At 36.0% G+C, this 12,110-nt stretch overlaps 1 protein-coding gene across 1 annotated transcript; it reads left to right on the forward strand.

The window, feature by feature from the left end:
- The first annotated feature begins 491 nt into the window (after positions 1–491).
- Positions 492–1,146, forward strand: LOC141812264 (mitochondrial import receptor subunit TOM9-2-like). The gene has a single exon (XM_074700317.1). It carries the CDS (start codon positions 502–504, stop codon positions 847–849), a length of 348 nt encoding a protein of 115 aa, XP_074556418.1. The 5' UTR covers positions 492–501; the 3' UTR covers positions 850–1,146.
- Positions 1,147–12,110: the final 10,964 nt, after the last annotated feature.

Genomic DNA, 12,110 nt, shown 5'->3' on the forward strand with positions numbered 1-12,110 from the left:
TATTGGTTCAAATATTGCATCTAGTATTTTATCCGCTTAGGATCTTCAAAATTGAGCAAAAATACCCTATTTAACAATTTTGGCCTAAATTGTTAGATGGGTATTTAGAATGGTTTGACAATTCTAAAATATGGATAAATTTCGAAGGCTTTTTGAAATATATTTTTGTCAAAACTACTATATATATTAACATTTTGTAGTCCTTTGACGATTCTAAAAGAATCTTCATACAAACAAGAAAATAAATTAAAGAGAAATTTCATTTCATCCACGATAAAAGGATAGAAATTATAAAATATTTAAGATTAAAAAGGATAGAAATTATAAATATTTAAGATGCCATGATTAGTCCATTAAGAATGTCTAATATGCATTTATGCTTATCGGGCGATGGTCTATAACGGATCGGACTTGTTTATCCATTAAGAGTATGAATCCGCCTATTTTGAGGGTTTACATGGCTGGCATCTGCTTCCTCTTCTTTCGCTCACTCGCGCAAAAATGTCGGCTTCTTCCTCGAGCGGAAGGAGTTCGGTTCCGCGGCGGGGCGGCAGCGGCAATGGCGAGGGCTTGCTCTCCCGCGTGTCGAGCTCCGTCTCGGAGTCTGCGATCGTCGCGCGAGGTAGGGCCGCCGCCGGCGAGGCTGCCACCGTGACCAAGAAGCTCCTTCGTAGCACCGGAAAGGCTGCGTGGATCGCTGGCACCACCTTTCTCGTTCTCGTAGTTCCCCTTATCATTGAGATGGACCGTGAGCAACAGCTGAACGAGTTGGAGATGCAGCAGTCGGCCCTCCTTGGCGCCCCCACCACCCCGACTCCCCTCTACGCCACCGCCGCGCCATCCAAGTGAGAGAAGGACTGATAGAGTTGCGATCTGATCCGATGCTTAGATCGGTGGTAGTGGGAATTCCTATTAAGGTAGTCGCATTAAATTTGATGAGTTAAAACTGCTTCGATGTTCTTGTCGAATTGAATCTTGCATTTCATGAGGATGGTTGAGGGTTATCCTATTTTTCAGTCATTTCTTCTGATGAGGGTAGAAACAGTGTCCAAGAATCAAGATAGATGAATTTCTATGATATTACTTATTTCATAAATGATCGAACATGGTTGGTGATCTCTTAACAAGTTTCAGTATTGCTATGCATCCTGTATTAGAAACAGATACTACTTAGTAGTATCTTATGTGTTGTGCTTCTTTTACATTTTACATCTTTTGGTGATGAAAGATAGGTGTTTAAATTTTCATATCTATACACTATACATAACCAAGTCATCATGTCCTTCCAATTGTTATATATTAACAAAAAGAAGAAGAAGGGTATTATCTGGTATCATAGTTCTGATTACTTAAGATTGATTGATGACTACTTTTAGCTATTGCAACTTACATATTCAACTAGATTGTTTTTCTCTTATTTTGTACTATATTGCAGATAAAATTATCTTGATTTGTAATATTTGTTTGTTTGAACTGATATCATGTACTATACCCTATAACTTTGATAGAAGCAATCTAGAATTTACGAAGATTTTTTAGGGGCAGATAACTTCCATTATTTATTTTATGATTCTTTCAAGGTTGATTGAAAATTATAGATCCTCCTAACTGATTTGTTCCAAGAGTATAGTTTCAAGTTGGCCTAATTTTTTTCATATAACGATCGGTTTACTAGACTTTTTTTTTGTCACTTTGATTAGATATTTTGGTGGCAGAACTTTAGCTTTCTGATTAGTTACTTGGACTGGATTGATTTTCTTTAACATATTCAAAAGCCTCATTAACAATATTTTGATTTTTTTTTCTGCGCATCTTGTTTTTATTCAAATGTCTACCTTTTGAATACAATGTTGAGAATGACATGGTTGTGGAATAAATTATGATATGAAACGTCGTAATCTTTTACTAGGTTTGAACAATAATACTAAGAGATTATTTTTTCTTAGAATTATGATAGCATTAAGCCTGCGGTGTTGCCAGTATCTCGAATGTATGTTATCCTCAATGTGATTTGCTGTTTAGAAGACACAAGTTGGTTGTTGAGCTCACATTCCATGTTTCACTTCCAGTGCGGTGAACAATTGAGCAGCCTGTGAAACACTGCATAAAATTTCATATTATATAGGGCATGCATCATAATGCATTGATTATGTTGTAGCTGAAGAGTAGACAATGCAAATTCCTGAACTCTTTAATTCTAGTTATTGAATTGACGCAACTATTTGTCATTGTAGACTTTCTTCTCTGTGCAATGGCTAGAAATATCGATGCATTTTGTTTCTGCCATCAACAGAGCAATTCAATTCTACCTTTTCACATCACCCAAATACTGACATATTATTCAATAGTTGGAATGTAGCTCAGGCACAATTTAAGTCAACTCGGATAGTTTGTAAAGCCAATATCGGAATAGTCTAGAAGATCAGAATTATAAATATTTGGTATTTTAGGGTTTAGGAAAATTGTCTTGTGTACGTTTTTGATGGATGAATGTTGCCTCTATAGATACTCTTATTTGAAAGGCCTAGAAGAAGTTCAATTCTTCAATCATACTCATTTTAAAGTTAACAAGCTTTACAAATTCTTTGCATATCCCATTCATGGATCCAAAAATGATATCATCTCTATAGATCTGTACTGACACATCTTTTAGTTCTTGCTCAATGAAGAAAGCTGTAATGTTCCATTGTAAACAAGTTTGACCTTGTGTGAGACTAGATTTTGTGATGCAACTCTATTGCCTTTTTGATACCATTATGGTTTCTTGTTTGCATTATTTTGTGTTTTTTGTCCTATGATATCAATGCATATTATCATTACTTTTCTCTCTTGTATGATTGTAAGGGATATCAAATGGAAGGTTACCAATTATTATGAGTGAGGAGTTCAACCCATGTGTATTTGGAATCATAGTCATAAAAACTGGACTGGACCATTGGTATATAAATAATATTTTATTTTTTTACGCATCCAAAGTTTGATATTATCTAAAATGCACATTCACTTATCACAAAAACAACCTAAAATTGGCTCGTTGCTTAAATTGTCCTTAAATCCTTGTCCAAACTAATCTGTAGTCAAGGTGCTTTGGTTAAAAATGCCTTGATGGTAATCCAAATGACTAAATGTGACATCTGAGGACATACCTGGCCTCCTTGAAGTAGTCTGGACTAAATGGAAAGTTTCATGTGACCATCCTTAAACCGGTTGTCAAGGTGTTTTAGCCAAAATATTTTGATAGATATAAACTGTCTAAATTTGACATGATTGAATTCTTTGAAGCATCTTGGAGACAGTGAAACACTTTCAACCATTAAGGTGTTTTGAGCAAAACACCTGGATAGACAAAAACAAATTTAACTTTTATTATTATGAGATTGTGGATGAATTTTATAAAGAATTCTAGATTTAATGGGAGACTTCATGGGCCTAGTTAGAGGCTTCAAATGCAAAGTTGATAGTTTTTACCTCTGCTAAAACATATTAATAGATGGAAAAACTATCTAATTTTGTCTTTTGAAAATAGATGAATTTTATAAAGCATACTAGACTTAGTGAAGAGTTGAAGATGACTGGATTGGTTAGGTTTGGCTTTTCTTTCTTTTTTTTTTCTGTTTTTGATAATATATAGGTGACTTTCTCCCAAAGCGCAATTTATGCACGTTCAAAAATTGACTTTCAAAATATTTGTCCTTAATAATTTTACTCAAAATGTTTTAGTCAAAACACTTTAATAGCCTAAAATAAGTCAAAATCATCTCATAAAAACATCATTTCATCCTTAGGATCGATCGAAATGTGAAATGTATTAAAGTTTTATAATCTTAATTTTGTCTCCTTGGAAAGCTATTAAAGTTAGGATTGTAATCGAACTGAGTCGAACAATAAAGGCTAGAGCTCAGTTTGTTTTTCTAAGTTCTAGTTTGGTTCGAGTTTGATTTAAATTTTAATTTTTAAATTTGAATTTGGTTTATAATGAAATTAAATAGTTTACGAATGGCTTCGAGTTCGATTCAAAAATGGTTTGTTTAAAAGTTAAACGAGTTTAGTTCGAATTTGTTTGTTAATATATATATATATATATATATATATATATATATATATATATATATATATATATATATATATATATATATATATATGTTCGTGAGTTTATGAAAAATATTGAAAATACTATTAAGTTTGAGCTCGGTTTGATAATGTTTTTGAGTTCGAAATCAAATTTGAGCTTGATTTGATAGCTTAATCAAATGAATTGAATGAATTTTTTTTCTTTAAATCAAGATCTAAATAGTTCGTAATGATTTAGTTTGTTCACACTCTTAATTAAAATGTTTTGGCTAAAATACCTTAATTGCTCAAAAAGAGTTTGATTGAGATCGCCTCGTTGTCACTAGCCACGCAGCACCAAGTTGTCCTCAGGAGGAAGAAGAAGATGAGGAGCTTCGCTAATGCCAACACCAACACAATGAGATTAAAGGTCAGGGTGTCCTTGGCTCGACCACTCCTTGACACTTAAGTTAGTCAAAAGAAAGAAGAAGAAATGTGAAAGAAGAAGCGGGTTAACATTTTATATTGCCTACCTGTGCATGCAATATCAGGAGGTTATATAGACGGGTCAAAATATATTAGCTTGTCTTATCGTTAATTAAGGAGAATATATGCGCAGTGAGGTTTTATCAAATGAGACATCTTTCATTAATTAAGGTAGAATATTGATAAGATCTTGTCACAGGAGATGGCTCAGGTATGGAAAACATCTTGTCGCGATCATTACGAATAGAATGCTCCCTCACTAGGCATAGCTTCACATCATTAGATTGTTATGTCTTAGAATTTTTTGGCGATGATGATGTGACATTTCTGACAGATTTGATTGTGACTGATTGAGAGATTTGGCCAGTTTGGAGAAGGAAGAATAAGCACGGTTAAAGTATAGGAGCAACGAGCTTGGTGAGTCATAGAACTCTTGTCAATACCTTTAGTTCGGACAAGATGAGAAGCTGAACTGGGAGTTAGGCAAACCGTAACCGTCAGGGAGAAACAAGATAGATGAGGGCTATGTCCAAATAGATGAATGAGTGGTCGAGTAGGGATTCTAAGTGAGTCGAATGGGGTCCAATTAATCGGTCAAGTCAATCGTGAGCCTTTCTCCGCCTGTGCAACGTGTCCAGACAAGTCACCTTCCCTACGTATCCCGACCTAAGACTGATCTTTACCAAGTCATAATACCCTAACAGAGTCAAAATAAAGCAATATGAATCTCTTAGCAAGTTCAAGATCTACATGGGGGGGGGGGGGGGGGGGGGGTTGGGGGGGGGGGGGCAACACTCAAAGGTGGAAGGCTTGTTGAGGAGATCTCAAGGGACAGAGTAGAATCCGCTTGAAGACATGTGAGATGAGAGTTCAATAGAACTATTTTTTTTAATATATATAAGTTCTCTACTTAGGCGTAAACTCAACCAGGGAACATGGATTCTACATTGAAGTCGACAAGATTGCTTAAGGTCAAGCAAGATCAATCAACTAATTAGACTGTGTGATCAATCGACAACATATTGCTAGAAGAACAAAAAGGGTTTCTATTTTGAACTCAGTCGACTAGTATCACTGGAGTCTACTCCTGAGTTGACCGATATGTTTGAATTCAATTAGAAATTGTCATTTGACTTTTTTTTTTGCAAGTTTTAAGCGAATTTGACTAGGGCAGAGGACTTAGAGTTGATTGATTCCATGCTAGAAGTAACAACGTCGAAAGATATCTAGATCAATCAATTAATGATACAAAGTATTTGAATGATGACAGACAATGGAAGAACTAGTTAAAATCCAAGTAAATTGAATGTGATCCATATGAAACAATCATGAAGTAATGGATCATGTCGAAAGTATGATCTAGACTAATCGACTAGAATATAGTCAAGTCAATTGAAGAATGATCAGTCGATTAATGGTCGAGTTGAGTCAACTAGATGAAATAACGATCACTGTGAATATGGTTTCAAGAATAGTGGACCAGTCAACTATTAAGGTGGAATCACTTGACTGATGGTGTTCATTCACACTCCACAAATATCAAGAAAAGGAACTTCAAATAACATACAATTCACAATTATTTCTCTCGTCTACTGCTTTATTTGTGCACCCATATTTCCTTTTTTATTATAAAATATAAAATAAAAAAATTAGCGACCCATGTAGAATTATTATATTGGCAAAGTCGATCATGGCTAGGCATCAACTGCTTTAGCCTCATAGTCAAGTTACGAAATTTAATGGATAATCTTACTATGTTTTAAGACTATTACAAATCTTGCTTCTTTCAAGATTGTTGTCGAAGTTACAAGGGAATAGTCTAAATTACAATTACAAATTGAAATCAGATTTAAGATTTATCTATTAAGATGATTTGAGCTGATGATCTCAAACTGTGAGGCTGGGCTGGTTAAGTCGAGCTGTTGGGTTGTCTAAGCTACTAGGAAAATCGAGTTGCTAGAGTATGCTGAGTGACTCGAACAGGTCAAGTTGTTGAGTGTCCCGAGCGGGTCTACCTCCCTAGTAGTCGTTGAGTTCCTCTGAGTAGGTCTATCTCCTGAGTGACCCGAGTGGACTGCCCCCCGAGTGCCCTAAGCGGTCAACTCCCTTATGATCTGAGCGGGCCGAAATAGATGTCTGGGCAAAGAGCTTCCCAACAGGAGGCCGAGCGAAGCTATGCTGAACTATCGAGTCGAAAGGCTAGGTAGTGAGGTGTTAAGGCAAGATCACCGAGCAGGCTGGGCTGCTAGGCGAGAGGCACGGCTGCTGGACGAGAGGTGATGATGCCGAGCAAGAAGGTGTGCAGAACACTATCGAGGCTTGTGTTGGACATAATGTCCTTAAAACAGATTTATCCTCTTCAACAGTGCTTTGAGATTACGTTGGACGTTTGTTTACCATAATACAATGACATGATTACGTAGGCAACCAAGCATTAGTTGTTCGTTGCGAATTGAGCATGTACTTGAGCACTATCACGAAAGACCTATTAAGCAACCCAACAGGGAGAAAGAGAACATGGGAAAATGGATGGAACTTTCACTACTTGGTTGCTCTGCTTCTCTATACATTTGCCTTTCTGTCCAAGGAGGAGCCTCCTTATATAAGAGCTCATATCATTGATTGCATTGAATGACTGAGTAATGACCAATTATTGCCTTGGGTTTGCACCCCCCCCTATGTGCATAAACATCATTTATGTTCACAACTTCATAGCCACAATGTACCCGACCGGGTCAAAAACTCCTAATGTGGAACTAATAACCCATTCACAATGGACTCTCCATTCATTATTTTTTCATTCACATTTTTTTAACAATCCTCCATATGAATGGAAATAGGGTATATGATAGCATTCAATAGTTGAGTCTTGTATATGACAAATACATTTTACCCTTTGAACCTTCTCTTTTGAAGACATGTATACTTACTAGTTGACTAATAGATGTGATGTCCTTAAACTGTTCGTTGTTTATGTAAGCATTTATGTATCCCACTCATGACTTTCTTTGATACAACTCAGTTTTCATGGGTGTATTTGCTCTTGTTCATGAATACGCCTGACTCTGTGAAAAGTTATAAGAATTATGTCTTTCAATTCTCTTTGAAAAAGCTCCATTTTTTCTCATATAGGTGATTTCTCAAAAGTAATTCATTGGATAATTCTCCCATATGGATCTACTTAAGTTAGTGCAATTAGGTTGTTTCATTGAACCTAATTCTTAAGATCTCCAATCAGCATAGGTTGGGTTCTTTGCACAAACATATTCCGCATAGGTTGTGTTTGTAACTGACTCTGTTTAACCCTTTGGTTAATAAATCTGCTAGGTTATCCTTTGACTTTAGATAGTTAATAGTACTCCTATTGAGAGTAGTTGTCTAATGGTATTGTGTCTGCAACGTATATGTCTAGACTTACCATTATATAGATGACTCTATATTCGGCCAATTGTCGATTGACTATTGCAATATATGTAAATTTCCAGCATAAATTTTGGTCATCTAGGATATCTTCTAAGAATTGTTGTAGTCATTCATCTCTTCATTACATTTGTCAAGGACTACAAACTTATATTCCATCGTAGATCTAATTATTACGATTTACTTAAAAGATTTCGACGAAATAGCTACACCTCCCAATGTGAACAAATACCCACTGGTAGACTTTAAGTCTTTCACATCAGATATCCAATTCACATCGATGTGTCCTTCGATTACAACATAAACTTGTATAATGCAGTTCATAATCATGAGTATACCTCAAGTATCTTAGTACTCTCGTTATCTCTTTCCAGTGTTCAATATCGAGATCACTCATGTATCAACTTAGTTTACTCACTGTATAGGCTAAGTTTGGTCGCGCATAGCTCATCAAGTACATCAGATTTTTAATTACTCTGAAGAACTCTATCTAAGAGATATTCTCTCTTCGATTTTTTGATAGATGTTGATTCGTATCTATCGGAGTTCATGTTAACACAATATCACCCTTAATGAATTTCTCAAAAATCATGTCCACATAATGAGACTGAGTTAGAATAAATTTTTTATGATATTCTAAGAATTTTAATTTCTAGAAGTGCATCTGCTAGGTTCATGTCCTTCATGTCGAATCTTATGTTTAATATATTTTTAGTAGATTTGAGTATCTTATTATTTCTCTCAACAATAAGTATGTCATCTACATAAAGGCATAAGATGACATAGTCATTTTGTGTATCTTTAACATGGACACATTTGTCACATTCGTTGATCTTAAATCCACTTTCTTGCATGACAATATCGAACTTCTCATACCACTACTTTGGAGCTTGTTTCAAGCCATATAACAATTTCGCCAATCTACAACCCTTGTTCTCCTACCCTAGCATAGAAAATTCTTTAGGTTGCTTCATGTAGATTTCATCTTCTAAATTCTCATTTAGAAAAGTATTTTTACATCCATTTGATGTTATTTCAGATTTTATAGAGCGGCGATAGCAATACTCTATGGAAGTTATTCTCGATATCGGAGAATATGTATCAAATTAATCAAGATTTTCACATTGTCGGTAACTGTAATTACCAATCTAGCCTTATATTTATCAATCGTGTCATCTGATTTTATTTTCTTTTTGAAAATCCACTTGTAACCTAGTGATTTACTCCTTAGAGGAAGATCCATATGTTTTTAAATATGGTTTTGTAAGATAAAGTCAATTTCAAATACAATTATCTCTTTCCACTGAAGTTATCTGAGTAACTTTGAGGTTAACTTTTCAACATGAAAATGATAAAATTCATTTCGAAAGATTTCTGCACCCGAGCTCTTTTGCTTCATCTGAGCTCAACCTCAACTGATTCATTTCTTTTCCTTCTTGTGGTTCAAATGCCCGTTTTAAGAAATTTTCTTTCTCTTAGTCTTATAAGGAAACACATGTTCGAAGAATGAGATATTTTTCAATTTAATAATTGAGTTCTTATGTATCTTCGATATTTGAGACTCATATAAAAGGAACTAGTAAGTATTGTTGTTATGTGCATATCCAATAAATATATGATCAACAGTAAGTCATTAGTTCTATCTTAATCCTTTTAAGATTAGGTATCAACATCTTTGCAAGAAATCCCTACATTCACAAGTATTTATAGAATGATTTTTTTTCCGTTTTACAACTCATAAGGACTCTTATCTATTTTCTTTTGGGGCATCTTATTTAAAAGGTAATTAGCTGTTAATACAGCTTCCCCCCACATGTACTCTAACAATCCAAAGCTTAATAGTAGAACATTCATCATCTTTTTTAGAATATGATTCTTTCGCTCAATAATATTATTTTGTTGAGGAGTATAGGGAGTTGTTGTTTTGTATTTGATCTCATATTTAGTATACAACTTAGTGAACGATGATATATATTCACCACCTCGGTAACTTCACACCACCTTAATCTTCTTATCAAGATGATTTTCAACCTCATTCTTATAGAGAATAAATTTTTTTATAGCTTTATCCTTACTTTGGAGAAGATACACATAATAATATTTTATGTTATTATCTACAAAAATGATGAAATACATATTTCCATCATGTGTTGGTATCTTTTTTAGGTCACACACATCGGTGTGGATTACGTTGAGTGGTTCACAACATCTTTCAACATGTTGAAAGGATGACCTTGTCATTTTTGCGTTAACACAAGTCTCATACTTATATTTTGAGTTAAGGTGGAATGTAGGTATGCTTTGCATGTTAATTAATCTACGTAACATATCGTAGTTAAAATGTCCTAGTTTGTCATACCATAATAAGGAAGACTCAAGCATATAAATGGAAGAGCTTTCATTATTAATTTTAGGCCTAATGACCATTACACTAAGCTTAAATAGTCCATCGGTTACATAACACTTTTTGATAAACATTCCATTTTTGGATAGAATAACTCTATCTTACTTAAAAATAATGCAAAAGGCATGCTTGCTCAAAAGTGATCTTGATATCAAATTCTTTATCTAGAGTATACAACACATTGTTCAAAGTTAGTTAGGTCATCTTTAACACCACTTTCCCTTGATCCTTAATGTTAGAGGTTGCTGAGTTTTCCATGAATAGCTTATCCCCATCTTTGACTTTTTCAAAGTTGTGGAGAAGCTCCTTCTTGTAGCACACATATTTGATGGCACTGGTATCGATCCACCATTGCTGTGAGTTTTTGAACCTATTAGGTTCATTTTGGAGACCATGACATAGAGGTCCATGTATGGTCTCTCATTTAAGTTGGCCTCCTGCTTCTTCTTTGACTTCTTTCAATTTGAAGATTTATGACCAATGTGATTATAGTTGAAGCACTTCCTAGAGGATTTCTTCTTGCTTACGCCTCCTTTAGGTCCCACTTTGGAAGATTGGGATTCTTCCATTTCAAGATTTGCACTACAAAATACTGCATTTTTGCGATGAATTTTGGCGACGAAAAAAATTCGTCAGTAATTAGGGACGAAATTTGCAACTAAAAATGCATTCGTTGCAGATTTACGACGACTTCTGCGACTGAAAAGTTTTTGTTGCCAATCTGGAATGAAAAATTTTTTGTCGCAAAAGTCGTTGTAAATTTCCAACGAATAAATTAATTCGTTATAAAATTTACGACAAATAAAAAAATTCGTCGCCAATTTAGCAACAAAATCTGATTCGTTGCCAATTTTACGACGAAATCAAGAATTCGTCGCCAAAATTACCAGAATAAAAAATGAACGGGATATTTAGGAAGGCAATTTGGTGACGAATTACCCATTTCGTCGCCAATTTGGCGATGAATTACCCGTTTCGTCGCTAATTTGGCGATGAATTACCCTTTTCATCGCTAAATGGCTTAAAGACAACAGGGTGGGCCCTCATCAAGTTAGGGCATTTTGCGACGAATTCTAGTTCGTCGCTAAATTCGTCTCCATTGGCGACGAAAAGGTGGTTCGTCGCCAATTTGGCGACGAAACTACGTTTTCGTCGCCAATTCTGCGACAACCTTAGCGACGAACTCGAATTCGTCGTAAAATGCCCTAACTTAACGTTTCGCCAAATCCCCTTTCTTCTTCCTTCATGATTTTTTTTCTTCCTTAACGTTTCTGCGCTGCGCTGCCTCCGCCGATCCCCATTCTCCTCTCTGATCTCTCCTCCGGTTGCAACGGCGACGAATACGGCTGACGAAGGTGTATCAGGGTAAGATTTGGTCGTTTCTTTGCATTTTATCCATTGAATCTTCGCTTAGGGAGGCTAGAAATGGTGCGAGGAAGGGTGGCCGACCAGTGTGGGTGCGTTGGCCGGCCGAAGGTGTGGCTGTGGCCCATTGTCGGCGGTCCGTTGCCCCGCATGGGTTGCTGGAGCTCGCCGGCCAGCAGCGCTAGGGTTGCTGGTGCTGGCCGGTGGCAGGCGACGGGCGGCGGGCGGCTGCTGGTGGCGCCGGCAGAGGAGTTTGCCGGAGTGGTACTGGCCGGACTTCATTGAGTGGTGGAGGGCTACTGGTGGTGGGTTAGGGTTAGTTATTGGGTTAGTGATTAGGGTTAGTGATTAGGATTAGGGTTTAGAGTTAGGATTAGTGATTGGG

This window comes from Curcuma longa, chromosome 18 (assembly GCF_044706935.1).
Source record: "Curcuma longa cultivar G26 ecotype Majalengka, Jawa Barat chromosome 18, ITB_CL_G26_1.1, whole genome shotgun sequence".
NCBI classification, from domain to species: Eukaryota; Viridiplantae; Streptophyta; class Magnoliopsida; order Zingiberales; family Zingiberaceae; genus Curcuma; species Curcuma longa.

What these genes read in the sequence shown, in the direction of transcription:
- LOC141812264 (XM_074700317.1), top strand. Translation starts at nt 502, where the DNA reads ATGTCGGCTTCTTCCTCGAGCGGAAGGAGTTCGGTTCCGCGGCGGGGC.